The 18,315-nt window shown below is 34.9% G+C and overlaps 1 protein-coding gene across 1 annotated transcript in view; it reads right to left on the bottom strand.

The window, feature by feature from the left end:
- Positions 1 to 18,315, bottom strand: part of LOC121151242 (probable ubiquitin carboxyl-terminal hydrolase FAF-X) — a 135,513-nt gene that overhangs the window by 12,914 nt on the left and 104,284 nt on the right. Inside the window, 8 exon segments of the mRNA XM_040972517.1 lie at positions 1,189 to 1,318; positions 2,083 to 2,308; positions 2,888 to 3,011; positions 3,276 to 4,020; positions 6,074 to 6,215; positions 8,757 to 8,930; positions 15,879 to 16,063; positions 17,379 to 17,602. Coding sequence (XP_040828451.1) covers positions 1,189 to 1,318; positions 2,083 to 2,308; positions 2,888 to 3,011; positions 3,276 to 4,020; positions 6,074 to 6,215; positions 8,757 to 8,930; positions 15,879 to 16,063; positions 17,379 to 17,602 — 1,950 coding nt within the window.

An 18,315-nucleotide genomic window follows, 5' to 3' on the forward strand; every position in this document is an offset into this window, starting at 1 on the left:
TGATATCTTATGTGACATGTTTCACAAAATATGAATTTTTATTTTCTTTGCAAAATAAAACACTACTGAAATCATTTATATACCCATCAAATGATATTCCATTCCTTTAAGAAAAAAGTGACTTCATGTATTATATAAGCCTTTGATTTTCTGCAGTCTAGTCAGCAGTAAGCAAAATTTTAAATGTTTTCAAAACACAATGGCATTAGCATATTTTAGGAAAACATGATGAAGTCTCTATGGAAAAGATTTTAACAAGTAATGTGAAGAAGACAGAACAGGTCAACCAACCATCTCAGCTATGATGGACTGTGTCAATTAGTGGATTTTTCAAAGACCTCATCATGCTTGGAGTGGCAAGATTGGCAGCAATTCATACTGATCAACTATCAAAACCACTTGAGCAAGACCCTCAGAGCATGCCCCACATCCGGCACCTGGGGTGGGTGGGAAATTGGGTGGGCCTTCTCCCTTAATACCCCCCTTTAAACATGAAGGAAACAATATGGAAAAAATAATAGTCTTTCCACTTTCCTGTAGCCCTTGAACCTTTTTACCCTAATTAACTATGTAAGGATTTTCAAAATTAAAAAAAAAAATTAAAAAAACAAAAACAAAACAAAAAACAAGTAATGTGAGAAATATTGGATTACTTTAAGGAGGATCTGTTGACAGTACTGAAAATTATGCCATGTTTATTACACATTTTTAAGAGCAGTTTTGTAAATATCGTCTATGTACCTTAAAATTAAGATTAGATGCACAGTGATTTTTACATTAATAGTACTATTACTTTCATAATTATTGATGATGATTAGCTAATCATTAATACATAACAGCATTAATAATTTTAGTTCAGTTTCTTTAAAAATACCTTTACAAGTAAATTCTGAAACTGGTAAGTACCATAATTATTTGAGATACTTTTAGTAAATGGCACTGAGGAAATAAAAACCTGAATGAGAAACAGAGTTTTACGTTAAATATTGTCAGAAAAAAATATAGCTATTTAAATTATAGTTCAAGATGAAAAACATCACTAAAAGGTTTAAAATTTTTCATTTATGCTTTAGAATATGACTATGGAATATGTTTCAACTTTAAAGTGAATTATCTCATCACCTGATCACACCCATTTCCATCATTTAATTTATAACTATAAAAAAACAGAATTATGTAATTCCTTACCTAGATTGGCATACATCACAAACAAATTGAAATACTGCTGTAAATGACGTCCATTTTCTGAAACTTCCCTTCTCAGGAGATTTAGTACTGCTCTTAGTAAATGATCACTCAAACTGAAGCTATCACATTCCTGTAGGAGTGAAATATTCATTATTTTGCTAACAATACCAAATAGAAACAGTATAATTCTTTTTACATAAAAAAAAAAAATCTTAGGGCACCAGTACTATGGTTCAAAAGCTAATCTTCCATCTTGCAGTATTGTAATCCCACAAGGACATCAGTCCATGTCCCAGCTATCCCATTTCCCATCCAGCTTCCCTGCTTGTGGCCTGAAAGAGCAGTGGTTGATGGGTCAGTCTTGGGACCCTGCACCTTGTGTGAGACCTGAAAGAAGAAGCTTCTGGCTCCTGGTTTTGGATCAGCTCAGCTCCGGCCATTGTGGCCACCTGGAGAGTGAACCCTCAGAAGGAATATGTGTTTTTCTGTCTTTTCTCCCTCTGTAAATCTAACTTTCCAAGAAAAAGAAATAATGCTTTATAAAATATATTTTAAAAATCTTTTTTGTGCTTATCAAAATGGCAAGAAACAAACAGATGCTTTTTCTTTTTAAAAGAGAACAAGGAATTGTGACAAACTTCATTGCATATCCTTGCAGCTATTGCAACTGTAAAAATCTACAAGACTCTCTGTGTTAAAGTTACTCAACAAAGGTTTAAAGTAAACCATTATAAAATTAAAATCATGGGAAAAAATCTACTCAGGTATAAGGTGAAGTATCAAATTTTTAATGGATTTTTAATGGTGCAAGAACATATATTAATTTATCTGAATTGGGAAAATACAAAATTTATTTCCAGATATTTGATATCTAATAGGAAATTACATAATTACCTGACTACAAGGTCCTGGAGATGTAAAGGTTGAAAGACAATAAACATCTTGCAAGGAAAAATGTGCAATAAATACTATAAGCTTCGCAAATGTACTCCTGACTTCTGCACTAGGGCACTCCAAAAGGTATTCAGACAAACGATTTGACACACTGAAAAGTGTGTTATGCACAAACCAAAAACGTACATTCTTGCTGTGACGGAGGAGAATGCACAGGACATCACACCTGCAACAGAAATACTAATTGAGTATCACTTTGTATCAATCTACTGGTTTTCATTACTTTAGGGAAGAGAAGTTTCAAGACAAACAATATGGATGTCCTAACAATGAAGGTTCATGATTGTTTCTAGCAGAAATATCTAATGAATGACAAGCCCTCTGTTTCTGGTAACAAAATGAGTGAAATGAGAATATGTAAAGTGCCTGTGAAACTTTTGCTAACTTTTTCAAAGTAAAGTAACATCTCCAAATATAAATAAGACTTAGCTGTTAAACCAAGATATTTAATATGTCAGCTGAATTCAGCTAACAGTAACTTATGACATATCATTTAAAATTTTTTTTAATTTTTAAATCTCATATGAATTTACTAAAAGCTAATACTTTCACAAATTTAGATGTCTAAATTTGGTCATGTTGAATTTAGTAGTTCGACTGTTGCAGGAGTTTTGTGATTAGTACAAATATGAGCATTTAATTGGATTTCTGAAATTTAAAAATGATAGAAAAACAAATCATGTTATATCATAAACAGTCAAAACCAATTATAAAGACAATACAAATGAAATCCAGAGCCATGTACCAGTCACTGGCAGGTCCTCGGACAATCTTCTTGGTGTGAAATCCAGTAGTAAACAGGAATCTAGCGGCAAGCTGAATACTAATCATAGTGATTTCTTCTGCTTCAGGTAACAGGTGATCTTGTCCTTTGAAAGAGAAGTACAAACGTATTTTATTTTCAAATTTCCTATCAAATAAAATCTGGGCTAGTGTTATGGTATGTTATGGTAGTAGCAGGCTGCTAGCCCAGAATAGTGAAAAAAAAAATGGTGACTCATTACACAAACTTTGAATCATAATTCAACAAAAAGATGAAAATTGTAGAAAAAGCTGTAAAACAGATTTTGATATCTACTCAGAACCTACATGTAAAACAATACTTTATCAATAAGTAAATTCCAGAAACTCACCTGGACCAGGATTTAAGTAAACACTATTACATGTAAGCAGTTTTTTCACAAACTGAAAATATTCTAAACTATACTGCATTTGATTATGCATGAACTGCACATTTTGTTTCCGTACATTCTTCTCAATAACTGGCGACATCATTATCTGATGGGGTCTTGTAATAGTCAGACGTGATATATATCTTATCATCTCTGTATCTTCACTTATTGTGTCCATTCTTTCATAAAAAAGTATATATGCATTCCACCATCTTTTCTGTCTCCTATATGACATGCGTTTCATCATATAATCAGGTATTTCTCCCATGTAATCTCCACCAAAACATTGACTTTTCATTTCTTCATCATCATCCATTTTGCACTCCGTTACATCTCCATCATCAAATTTATACCAGTGTTCTTTCTGCTTGTCTTTATTTCTTTGAATGATGTATGAATAATAATGTCCACCACTTGCTTGACCGCTGTGTACCAGCACACCCACAAGTCTGTATTTTGTGCTTCTTACTGTCTCATTTTCATACTGCTCATTCTTTTTAGTTAACTGACTGTCTGTACTTATATTATCTCCTAGTTTTGCAACACCTGCAACCGTGTAAGGTTCCATGTCTAGCTCACGTGGAAATTCAAAATAATCATTGAATTTGATTGCACATTCTTTTTCCCAATCATAGTCAAATCTTTTCAGTTGGATAGCAAGCACAGCAGGTAATTTTTTAATTAGCAAGCGCTTTACTGTGTCAACCTGTAGTAGGCAAAATACACATGCATGTTATCTTGTAATCCAAATAAAATTTAAAAACTATAACGTTTTCAACCAATTTAGATTTACTTAAAGCTTAAGAATAGCACTACCGTAATTTCATTGTAACTGACTTTTTCTTTTTTCATTGTAACTAACTTTTAAACAATGGTTACCAAGACTTAAATGATGCCAGCAAAAAATTTCGGTGGATAGGAACCAACAGACATTGAGAGGGTGACATCATCCTGGGACTGTTGAAATTGGTAGCATTTCAGAACTATCTAAAACACTTGGACAAAACCCTAGGAATATGTACACATTGAGACTCTGGGTTCACATGAGGTGGCCGTTTCCTGTCCCTGGGTGCTGGGATGTGTGCATTCATGAGTGGTATTCCCCCATTGTTTCTCCCCTTACTCCAGGAACAATAAGAACAAATAGAAAATTGGGATGCAATGACTTTACACAGTTTTCCCTAAACTCCAATCCTTTCCCACCACGATCAACCATGTAATCATTATTTTAAAAAAATGGTTACCAAGATTAGAACTACACAAGTAGTCTTTTATTTTTGCAAATTACAACAACCAGTTTTATACACAGACAGTGCTATTGAATGTTTGGGTCCATTTGGCCCAAAAAATCCTGAATGTTATTTTATTTGATGTTTACTTTTATTTTTTAAGTTATTCACTTAAAAGGCAGAGTTATAGGGAAGGGAAAAAGAGGAAAACAAATTTTTCATCCGCTGGTAGACTCAATGCGCAGTCTGGGAAAAGCCAAAGTCAGCAGCTGGATATTCCACTTGGGTTTCCCACATGAGTGCAGGGGCACAATGATTGGGATAACTTTCTACTCTTTCCTGGCACTTTATCAGTAGCTAAACCTGAATTGGAACAGCCTGGCTTGAGCAGGCATCCTTATGTGATGCGGGAGCCATGCATAAGGCAGCAGCTTAACAACAATAGCTCTTTGATAGTGACTTTACACCTAAATAAAACTGGCTGTAAGTAAACTGAAAAAAATTTTAAGCCTTTCAATAAAAAAGCTAACATTTGTGTAAGACACCAGGTAATTACAGTAGGTGCTGAATCTATATTAATCTTCAATGTCCTTTGAAAAATACTATCTACTATTTTAATTTAAAAGATATGAATTAAGAGTGTCAAAAAAATCCACAGAGCCTTACGTGGCAATCACCAAATCTTCCAAATGCCAATATAACAAGTGTTTAGGTTAAAAAGTAACAGCAACTTGAAGAATAGTGAACGAAGACAGTTTACTTATATTGTATACTGACTTCAAACCCTGCAGTTTGTTCACCCCACAAACTAAATGCCCAGAGACAATATAAAATTAGTTGACTGCTTAAAAATTAACCTACAACAATATATAATTAGCAAACTTCTTAGATTTTAAGTGTGATACTCATACATAAAAAATTAGGGAGAATGCTTCCAACAGGGTTTCCAATTTTAGGAGTTAGGTAGCAATTTATTTTAGAGCAAAGATGCAAACTTTTCAAACTCCAGCAGTATACTTATTTCCTGACAAATCATTAAACACATCTCTAAACTAAACTAGTTATTAGGTTGGTTATTCTTTTGGCTATGATCACAATTAAGTAGAAACAACTCAGATGGTAATTTTGAGATGAGCATGAACTAGTTTGCTGCTTTCTAGTTCTATTAAATGATTATTTTTTAAAACCTATAATGCTTGAGGCAAGCACAATGATTCATTGGCTAATCCTCCCCTAGTAAAGCACCAGCACCCATATAGTCTCTGGTTTGTATCCCGGCTGCTCTGCTTCCCATCCAGCTCCGTGCCTGTAGCCTGGGAAAGCAGCCCAGAGGCTTTGGGACCCTGCATCCGTATGGGAGTCCCGGAAAAGCCTCCTGACTCCTGTCTTTGGATCGGCTCAGCTCTGGACACTGTGGCCACCTAGGGAGTAAGCCAGGGAATAGAGCATCTTTGTCTCTCCTTCTCTCTCTGAATATGCCTGTCAAATGAAAATAAATGTTTAAGAAAAATATCCCTGTTTAACACATACCTTTTTATCACATTTTTCACAAAAATATGCATTTGCACCTTCTAATAAATCCCCTTTGACATACTGCTCCAAAGAATCCAGAAGATTTTGGTGATTCCTGATGTCTACATTCAAAGTTGTAAAAGATTCTTCACACTCATATCTAAAGAAATTATTTGAGATACAATTAAAAGTTTGTTCCTCAGGTTTCTGTATGTTGCCTTTAGTTGTGAATGTGCTAAAAAAATGTATATTTTCAGCATTTATTATATCATTAATGTAAGAATGATTTAGGGTCCTTTATTTTGATAAAGGATCATATTTATATATAATCAAAATAAAGGACCCTAAATCATTTATATATTATATATTGAGTCAGCTGGAATGAAATCATAAACTGACTTACAAAGAAAAAAAACAGATATCTTAAAGAAAATATATCACTGTTAAAGAGTATATGAAAATATGATATTCTAAACAGTAATGAACTGTAACAGGTATGGAACTCAAGTCATCTTGCTATTACCTAATGATACAAGTCCTTCTGGGATATGTTTTGAGCTCTGGGCAAATTTTACTTAGTATAATAAACCATTACTTTTCTTTCATTTAAATTTTCTTAAAAGATTTATTTTTATTATTTTTTTATTGGAAAGGCGGATATACAGAGAGGAGAGACAGACAGACAGAGATCTTCTGTCCGATGATTCACTCCCCAAGTGAGCGCAATGGCCGATGCTATGCCGATCCGAAGCCAGGAGCCTCTTCCAGGTCTCCCACGCGGGTGCAGGGTCCCAAAGCTTTAAGCCATCCTCTACTGCTCTCCCGGGCCACAGGCAGGGAGCTGGAAGGGAAGCGGGGCTGCTGGGATAGAACTGGCGCCCATATGGGATCCCGGGCGTGCAATGCGAGGACCTTAACCACTGTGCCACCGCGCTGGGCCCAACCATTACTTTTCAAAAGAGACCAAAACATGAACAACTTGGTGATCAAAAAAAAAAAAAAAAATGCCAAATGCTTTTTACTGCATTCTACTTGATGAAAAAAGGTTTTTAGACCAAAAGCAGGCTAAAATAAGTGAAATAATAAGTATCTTTAATTAAGAATGAATGTGTGGAGCAGCACTGTGGCTTAAGGCTGCCAATAGTGCCCACAACCCATGATGACAATGGTTTTTAACTTCCTATCCAGTTCCCTGCTCATGGCCTGGTAAAACAGGAGGGTGACCCAAGACCTTGAGATCCTCTTACCCATATGGGAGACCTGGAAAAATTTCCAGAGTCCTGACTTCAAGCCAGCCTATCTCTGGTTGTTACAGCCATTTAGGGTGAAAAGATCTCTCTGTCTCTTTCTTTATGAAAATATTTCAAATACATAAAAACAATAATAAAACATAAAGTAAAATGGCTTCATGGGATGCTGGCATCCAATAAAAATACCACAGCTCCAATCTAGCTCCCTATTAATGCATGTGAGAAGAAGCAGAAGATGGCCTACTCCTTGTTCCCACCCTCGCCTCATAGGTGGTAGATCCTGGAAGAAACCCTGCTGAATTATGGCTTTGGACCAAGATTTCCAGCCATTTGGCCACTTAGGAAGTGAACCAACAGATACAATCACTCTTAAAGTTTGTGGTTTAAACAAACAAAGCTTAAAAACTGCAGTATTCTAATATGACAAAAAGTATAAATAAATAGATTGAAAAACAATGGTATAACTTGATAAACATTCCTTGTTAAGCAATATTACTTTTTATTTCAAATTATTTCCACTTACATATTTATGTCCTGTGTTTATATAATGGCTGGTTGTAGAAAACATTGTCTTAATGCATTTTTGCACACTAAGTTTTACATAAATAAAAAGTGAGGCTAAGCTTCAAAATAAAGCTGCAACAAAGCAAGTAGAAACTGTCTTTTCCGGACCAATACAACTGTTATTTAATTTACTGATCATCTTAATAGATCAATTTCTTTTTGTTAGATTTCCTTTTTAATATATCTTCCATGTGTTGCTTCAATCTCCAATGGCTGAGACAACTGGTTGCTGGACCAGGTTTACGTCAGGATCCAGGCACTCTATCAAGGTTCCCTATATGGATTTCCCAGTGAATTAGCAGAGCTGGAGAGAAAGTGTAGTTAACAAATATTCTGATAGGAGATGTCACTATTGTAGGTAAAGGTTTAACCTGTGTACTGGTAAGTTGTCCACTTATTTATTTACTCTTGATAGATTGTTTTGTATAACATACCCCAAGTATTAGCCAAGGCATTTTAAATGAATGAGAAATGAGCCCAGCACATTAGCCCAGTAACCTGAAGGCCTCGCCTTGCATGCACCAGGATCCCACATGGACACCAGTTTTATTCTCTACTGCTGCTCCACTTCCCACCCAGCTTCATGCTTATGACCTTGTGAAAAGCAGTCAAGATCAGCCCAAAGCCTTGGGACTCTGCATCCTTGTGGAAGACCTAGAGGAGACTCCAGGCTACTGGCTTTGGATTGGCTCAGTGCTCGCCACTGCAGCCACTTGGAGAGTGGTCCCATTCTACTTTTTATAAGTCTAACACATACTAATTTTATTTATGCTATTTTCTGAAAAGATGAAAAGCACACACTAAAAATATAATTAAATATATTCCTTTATCCTATTTTCTGAAAATATGAACTTAAAAGCATATACTTAAAACAATTAAATATTTACCTATGTGGGCAGCCTTGGCAAATCTTCTGATCAGCAAAGGAACCTCCTAGGACTTCACTTAGTATAGCAGGATGGCCTAAAGCTTTTAATGCTTCATCCAAACTGTCCACCAAAGAATTAAAAAACTCTAAAGCATCGTGTTGTTCACGGAGATTAACAGGTTCACCCCAAAGTCTGAAAAATGAATGGAGATATATATGTAGCCTTAGAATAAATATAAATTATGTACTACCAGAAAAGATAGTACAAACTGAGATTTTACCTCAAAAAATGAAATAAAATATGCACCATGTACAGACTTAAACAAAAAAGTAAAGTTCATAGTAGAAATGATTTTACATGGTAGAAGTTACCATAACTTGTTGGTGTGACAACAATTTTAGGCAATCTAATTGAACTTATGGTTTAGTCCCAACTGTGTGTATATAAAATGAGGACTAATGGTGAGGGGAGGGAGCGAGAGAAAGAATTTCAGGCTGAAAAACATTTGATGGTTTACCCATTCATCTGTTGGGTTGTTTCCATTTTGGCTATTTTGAATGCCTACACCTAACACAGATGCTGCTTTCCATTGCTTAAGGCTGTATATTACATATATTACATATAATCTATATATGAACTCGTTTGAAAATCTGACATAAGGATGATTACTTAAATACTGAAACATCAAAACAGGTCATTATCAAAATAAAGAATCCATATGCCAAAAAGTGTGATATTTCAGTGGATGTCCTGCAAGATTGTGTCTAGTTATTGGCATGTCAAGCAACATGTCTTAATATATCATCTCAGGTTATTTTCTATTTGCTTCTGTAGAAATTTTCCTTTGATTGCAAGCTGTTTGTCATGATCTGTAGAATGGCATTACTAATTTTACCCAATTAGTAGAACTAATTGTACCCAATTCTGTGACTAAACACACAACATGTGTGAGCTTATTAGGTAATAGTTAACTAATATAAGTAAAGGTGGCAAAAGATTTGTTTGTTTTTACATTCCTAATTAAACCATAGAGCTTTCAGATCATCAACGTTTCCTCTTTGCAGCCCTCATCCGGACTCTCTTTCTTCCTGGGCTTTAACACCTGATGTGGCAGCCTCCTCATTTGTATTTGTCTAGCTGGGGACTGTCTGGTAAATGAAGGATATTCCACTGCCTGTTGTAATATTCCAAATGTTTGTGTTTCTCCTCTAGTTTTCAAATAAACCTGCTACCTTGACAGTTTTTAAAGTTTTATGGTCATACATAAAGTAAGGTTCAGCTGAGTCTTAAGAGCTTTTACATTTTCAGCTTATACCAATATTCAATGTGAGTTTTGTTTTGTTCTTTTGACTTAAGGTCAAATAATTTAATTAAAACTTTTTTTTTTTCATTTTTACTGCTCTTTTCATCAGCTTCTACATTTTTGTCCTCAGTTGCTTTAGCTCTATTCCTGTTTCTGCGATTTGGATTTTTTCTGTGAGGGTTTCCCTTTCCTTATCTGGCATAAAAGGCTACTTCCTGCTCTCAAACACTGCCGAATCAGAAAATCATCCCATGTCTAGACAAGGCTATGGGGTTATGTGAGGCTGGCACTGAAAGAAGTTCAGTGGATCAGTTGCAGAAATATCTAACAGCTTTAGTTTTGGTGATACTCTTCCTCTCATGGCACCAGGTTCTGGCATCAAATACTACTGGGAACATTGTACATTTGTTGCAATCAGCTTAGTTTCTTAGTATTTGGGGTGGGGTGGGGGAAAATAATATTACAGGTCTCTTGTGATTCTGCGTAAAGTTTAGAAAGTGATTCTATGTATTTATTGTGTTAAAACATCTTAGCAAATATTATGAAAAAATATTTATTTGAGAGGCAGTTATACACAGAGACAATAAGCTCCTATCCGCCGATTTCACTCCCAAGATGGCTGTCACAGCCAGAACTGGGCCAGTCCAAAGCAAGGAGTGAAAAGCTTCCAAAATCTGTCACATGGGTAGCACGCTCATAAGGACCCAGATCTTCCATTGCTTCCCAAGATAACTTAGCAGCAAACTAGATGGTACGTAAGTAACAAAGTAATAAACTGGCATCCACAAAGAAATCTAGTGGATCAAATGTCTGCTGTGTGCTTAGACAGCAGCTTCTTCCAGGTTTCCCCACATGGATTCTGGGCCCAGGCGCTTGGACCATTCTCTGCTGTTTAGCCATGTACATTAGTAAGGAGCCGGATTACAAGTGGAATACCCATGACTTGAACCTGAGCACCTATGTGATATGTGATATGCTGGCATTGTAGATGATGGCTTAAAGCTCTATAACAGAATGCCAGACAAATGTATCCTTCATACAAAAAAAAACAAAACAAAACAAAAAACAAAACAAAACAACAACAACAAAAAAACCAGGTGTATTCTGGGTCAAGGAGTATGCCTTTACTATTTCATATATCTAAGATCATGTTATGTGTTAACAGATATTCCACTTCAGCTTTCCAGATCAGATGTCTATTTTTCCCATTTGCTTAATGGGCTCTGACTATAACCGCCAATAATACACTGAATAAAAATGATAAAAATTATACTTCGCTGTTGATCTCCAATCCTTAGTCTTTCAATAGTGAAGATTGTTTGTTTTTGAATTTTTTCCCTTTTTGAGGATTATTTAACATTCAGTTTCTCTACTTTTAACAAAGGAAAAAACACAGGTAAATATGTCTTCAAACTTTAGAAGTTTATATATTAAAGGTTAATATAAATATATGAAATGACAATCAAAAAGTAAAACAAATTATTTCTAACTTTTTATTTTAGTAGGGCTCTAGATTCACACAAATGCAAAAATAAAGACTTGTTCTTCCAATTTAGTAGATATTTGAAAAGCACAAATGGTCAACAAATACATGAAAAGATGTTTAACAAGAAGGAAAATGTGGATCAAATTCATGAGACATAATTCAAATTTTTTACTTGAGTTAAAATAAAAATTATGGGAAGATAGAAAACTTTGGTGTTAATGCAAATTGTAACCCTCTCTAATTTACCAACAGAAAATTAGAATGCTACAGGGACTGAAGTATATTACTGTTCTTCAAAAAGTAAAAAGCAGAATTTGGTATTCCAGCCATTGCACTACCATGTGTACAAAAAGAAATCTACTCACTTAAACTCTATATGTGCTATAAGGAATATATTACAGGGGCCCTATCAGGAAAGATGAATACCACCTACACCTTCATCAAATAAGTGAATGGGAAAACAACTTTTAACTCATTCACACAACTAAACACCATGTAAGTGAAATATGAAAACATTAGGTTTAGTCAAAAATGCTGGACATAAAAGGCCACATATTACATTTTATGTTTCATACAACATTATAAGTAAGTGCACTCAAATTATGACAAAAGTAGTTTTTAGATGCAAAGCTTAAAGGTAGGGTTGGCTCTCTTTCCCCGCCCTTGCTATAGAACAAAAGGAAATCAATGGTTCATGAGTTTGCATCCTTGTTAACTATGTGAACATTAAAAATAAAATTTTAAAAAGTTGGTACAAAGGAATAATTCTTTAATGTGCATGGGGAGCTTCTTTTTGGGTAACAGAAATGTGAATGACTGTACAAATATTCTGAATGTACTAGCATGACATTGAAATATACCTGTCGATATGACAAAAGAAAAATCTTAAATGAATTTTATTAAGACATTCATATGTGAAGAGGGTAGGTAATAGAAACATTATTGACATAAAATTTGAGTTCAACTATTACATGGAGGAAATGACTGAAAAGACAAAATATGGTTTTAGAATATATTATAGTTTAGTATGGTTAAAATTAAAAATATAAATATACATTAAAAATAAGCAATTGATATAGCAATATGTTATGAAAATATAACTATTGCATATTATATTTGGATTTTTCTAATGTGATTAATTACAAATTATGTAATTATGACTCAAACATACAGAAATAGAAATATGTAGACAAATATCTGAATGAAACTCTTCAACGTAAAAGCAAAATGCTAAGAGTACTTTAAATGAATAAAAAATAGAATGCTGGAAAAACTATGAGGAAGAGACGGCTTAACTCAGAATAAAAACAATTGAGGGCATAGGAAAGTAAATAACATGTTTCACATGAAAGGAAACAAATATATATAAATCATTCCAATGATCTACACTGATTTGGGAAAAAATGCTGTTTTGATTGTTAAAACCTAATGTCTTCCAACTTAGTTTACTCAGTCAATTTAGAAAGATTCTATGGAATTACACAATTCATTATTTTAAAAAGATTTATTTACTGTTATTGGAAAGGCTGATATACAGAAAGGAAGAGAGACAGAGAGGAAGATCTGCCCGATAGTTCACTCCCCACATGACCACAATAGCTAGAGGTGAGCTGATCAGAAGCCAGAAGCCAGGAGCTCTTCTGGGACTCCCTTGCGGGTGCAGGGTCTCAAAGCTTTAGGCCGTCCACAAGCAGGGAGCTGGATGGGAAGCGGGGCCACCGGGATAAAAACTGGTGACTGTATGGAATCCCACTGTGTGCAAGGCAAGGACCTTAACCAGTACGCTATCCTGCTAGGCCCCAGAATTCATTTTTAAATCCTAAAATATCCACAGGACTGATAGGACCCAAGGACTATCAGTACGGGCACCAAGGACTACATCCCACTGCCAGGAGACAATGGGGAATTGGAGTGCCTTTGGAGCCCGAGAACTCTGAGGTCACCCACCCCCATCTGGATCTACCACATGGGAAGGAAGAAGCCCAAATCCTTCCTCGCAGGATCCAAGGTCATCAGAATAACAGCCAGGAGCCCTGAGTGGTCCGCAGAAACAGAAGAACAGTAAACTTCCTTCGGGGCTAGGGAGAGGAGCTTTCTCTGATCCTTGCTTAGTTCCAACTCTGGATCTCCTCCCTCTCTTGCAATGACCATCAGGGTTGCCCCAAGCCCCCCACTAAAAACAAAACAAAACAAGAAAATTAGATCAGATAGACAGAGAACAACAAGGAAAGCTTAGAAGCAGACAGGAAACGGTCAGCGTGGATCCACATATACCTTACTAGGTGGGACACAAAGATTAGTTACTTCTCACTGTGGTACTGAAATTTCTCTGCATACCCCTCCTAAAACTGTTCTGCACCTCAACTGTTGACAAATGCCTGGTTAGAGTTATAAGCCAGTTTAGACTATACTAAAATCTGTTCAATAAAAATTATGCTTCAACACTATAAACTGCTAAATACTAAAATGAAAATAGACACAGGACAGCTGAATAGTACCCTATAACCATTTAAGGTGTATAGCAGCCAGTTTTATGTAAACTAACATTGAAATGTCAATGAAGTAGTCATAGGATGTGGTTAAGAACTTGCAAGTTTTAACATGTTGGTGACTCAATTCCGTGCCAATTGACTCCATAATGTTGTAAGTTGTTGCTTATGTTATGTTGGGGCTTTTAATTGATCGAGATGCTATTTTGCCATCTCTGCCTTCAGACCAGAGATGATCTCCTCAAGAAACCACTGAATTTACTTGGACAATAAGATGCTGAACTCTATGCTTGATATATGCTTGCAATGAAAGAATCTCGACTGAATTTGAACTGTAATACTGCAACAAGGTGGAGGAATCCAACGGGGGGAGAGGGGGAGGGTATAGGGAGGGGCTGTGGGAATCCCAGTGCCCATAATACTGTGTCACATAATGCAATGTAATTAATAAAAAACTATAATAATCAATGGAAGAAAAAAGAATCATAAAATAAAATGGCATCCATCATGATTCTGAAGACCAAATTATTTTAGAGATTTTATGTAGCTTATTAATAAAGAATGATTGCTTTAGTTATATAATGCTTGATGAATGATACTGGGCCTGATAATATAGCTCTGGTTGAACTCTCCCCTTGCATGTACCAGTATGGGCACCAATTATGCATGCCAGTTTATGTTCTAACTGTCCATTTCCCATCCAGCTCCCTGAGAGTGGCCTGGGAGAGCAGTCAAGGATGGCTCAGTCTTGGGACCCTGAACCCATATGGGGGACTGTGAAGAAGCTCCTGGCTCCTGGCTTTGGATCAGTCCAGCACCAGCCTTTGAAGCTGTTTGGGGAATACCAATGGATGGAAAATCTTTCTGTCTCTCTTTTTCTCCATAAATCTGATCTGCCTTTCCAATAAAAACTACTAGGCTTTTAAAAAAAATTACCAAATGGTAACTTTTAATATCACAAAAGGAAAAAGAAACATGTCTGAAATCACTGTAAATCTGAATAGAAGGACTCTATTTGTGTCAATCTGATCAAGCGGTTGCATTTATTATACAATTCAGCAAACACTTGGCGCACCCTCTATGTAATATTTCTAAATAATTAACAGTTTTATAGTTTTAAATGGCTGAAATTAAAAAAAATCATTACATGCAATTATAATTTAAGATTATGAGTAAAGATTGTTGAAAACAGTTACTCAATTACATATCAAATATATGGACTGAGTTTTTATAATAAAGTATAGCTGAGTATCTATGACGGACCAAATGACTTACAAATAAACAAAATACAGAAAACAATACACAAAACATAAAATACAGTCTAGAAAACCTAGACAGTGGAAAACTTTGGGGGCAAGCTATGCAATTTCTTCATGTCTCATAGATGCAAACAAAATCCAAATTCGAAAATCCCCTCAAAAAAATTAAAATCCAATCCAACTTGAAAAATAAAGCAACTAAGTAAATTTAAAGCAATGGATTTTAATGATACTAAGATGTTTTAGTTTTTATTTAAATGTAATAACATATGGTACACATAAATAAAAATACAAAAATATCTCACAGCATATTTTAGTACCTTGCACTTTTACCTTGAGATTTTACAAAGCATAATATCAATATTTTTCAATAGCAAATCAGTAGTCAAAATCATGTATAATATTAATGTATTATACACGATATACTGCAATGATACTTAATACTTGTGACTGAATAATTAAATATTATTTTAACTTAAATGTAATAATATTACAGCATGCATAATTGGAAGTATAACAATATTTCCAAAATATTTCACAAGTTTTACTTTAAAACCTTGAGATTTTCATAAATCTTAATATAATTATCTCCCTATAATTTACCTGAACTGTTTCCAAAATCCTCTGGGTATATAATATTGTAGTTGAGAAGCAGCTAAGTGACCAAAGATGATCTGAAGGTGCCTTAAAACACTTATGTTATACTCCTTCCTATCTTCACTTTTATTTAATGCTGGTTTGGCTTCAAATTGATATGCAAATGCATCACCTCGAGGTTCAAGATTAACCTGGAGACCATCAAATAAGACTATGAGATAACTTTACAAGTATTGCGAAGAAGCAGAAACAAATACCAAGTAGAAAATAAATGACTTACATTATTTTGTATTCTTTTTGAAAATACAAAGTATTTTGCCTTTTGTAGCATTCAATTATCTTCTTGCAGTTTTGTTATCGATTTTATGGTTTATTTTCACATAAAAGATTTATTCACTCAAATTAGATACAGATATTAACAGTAAGTGCAATTGGAGTAGCAGAACAGACTGAAATCCAAAGGCCATAACTCTTGGGAACTACAGAGCAGAATTTCTTGAAAATCTCTCCTAATGTTTTGCTCTTTACGAGAGGTTTAAGATATAGGAAAATAATACTAGATTTCTGCCATTGAGAGCTACAGTCAAGAAAAACAGGCACTATTTCATTACAGTGTCTTCTCAGTATGATTAACCTTTTCTGCAACAACTCAACACCTCACTAATCATATATGATTTAAATTTCAACTTTTCTCTTAACTTAATCAGACACAGACAGGTGCCTCATAGAGAGACTTTAAAAAACCAAACCCAATGCCTGGTTGATGTGATGTTAAACGTGAGGACAGTGGAAAGAGGTACAATTCAAATTCTCAATATGCAATTGTTTATAACACAGGACCTAATTTCTTATCACTGCAGGAAAGAAATGTAAAAACAGAGAAAGAGTCATGTTACTTCAACTCAAATATTTTGATTTTCATTTGATTCCAATACTTCAAGAATACATAATACTAAGATGAACAGCTTGGCTATAAACTAGTCCCCAGTTGTTTTATTTTCCATTCCGGATATACTTAGGTATACTATGAAATACTAGTCTAATTTTTACTCTGCTACAATCTGCATAAAATAGCTTTGGTTCAGTCTGATTTTAATTAATAATGTTAATAGACCACTTACTATACTTAACAACTTTATTTTCTTACCATGCAGAACCATGTGAGAAAAATGTTAAAATGAAATAATCCTAAGAATGAGCAGAAATCATGAAACTGACAAATATACTATGGAGTAAATAAAATTGAGTATTTTTGTACAAATACTTAAATATTTTTACCACGTAAAACCAGAGAATTTATTTAAGACAAAGTGATAAAACATCAAAATGTAAGTTTCAATTTTATTAGACATTGCCTACTTAATGAAGTAAATACTAAATTCAGTGATCTTATGACAATTATAAAATGTAGTTAAAAACAATCGCATAAAAGTTCAAAACTCTTAGGCTAACATCTATTACAACAATTTGAAATACAGGAAAAAAAAAATTGGTAACTGAATTTACCTCACTGTTTTGCTTCTCCTCTTCCCCACACATATCATCCTCTAAATCAGTACCTGTGCCTTCAACTACAAGAATAGTATTTCTGATAGAAGGAATCATGAATAGTTGTTGAATCACTGAATTCATGTAACAAGTAGCACCAGCATTTTTGAGTCCTACAAATCCTTCTGGTGGTCGTGGTCCAACTGGTGGCAGATACTCCCACTCAGTAAGTGCTTCATAAGCTGAGAGATAAAATGGTACTCATAGTAAGGAAATAGTCACTCTCTCTATTGGTAGTCCTGATATGCTAACAAATATTATCAACAATTGTTTCATGAAAAGTTATTAAGCTCTTCTAAAAACTGCCCAGGTCCTTATCATAGAGCATCATGTACTTTTTACTTATTTTAAAAGTATTTTGGGCTGATGTTGTAACACAGGTCAAACTTTTGCCTATGACACCAGCATTCCATGTGACACTGATGGACCCAGATGCAGTTTCACGTTCCTAGCTTTGGCCTGGCCTGGAGCTGCTACTGCAGCCACTTGCAGGGAACTAGCATATTGAAAATATCTGTCCCTGAAAGTGAGAGTTACAATGAGAAACCATTCAATCATCCATTTGCTTATTCCTCAAATGTCTGTTATAACTAGTGCTTAGCTAAACAAGACCCAGTCGCCAAGTACTCTAATGTAGGTGGCAGGATTCAACAACTTGGGTAGTCTGCTGCTGCTTTTTCCAGGCACATTAGGAGGCAGCTGGGACCAGAAACAAAGCATCCAGGACTCAAATGGGTGCCTACATGGGACATTGCTGCGACATGATAAGGTGGCTACCTTGTGTCACAACAATAGCATTCAAGTTTTTATTGCCATTGTTTTTATGTAGCTTTATTTATTACAAATTTACCTACCTAAAAATACTTCCATAAACTAAAATTATTCACTCACTGTA

Source organism: Ochotona curzoniae, unplaced genomic scaffold, assembly GCF_017591425.1.
Source record: "Ochotona curzoniae isolate NIBS_2020 unplaced genomic scaffold, NIBS_Ocur_1.0 contig_2305, whole genome shotgun sequence".
Taxonomy (NCBI): Eukaryota; Metazoa; Chordata; class Mammalia; order Lagomorpha; family Ochotonidae; genus Ochotona; species Ochotona curzoniae.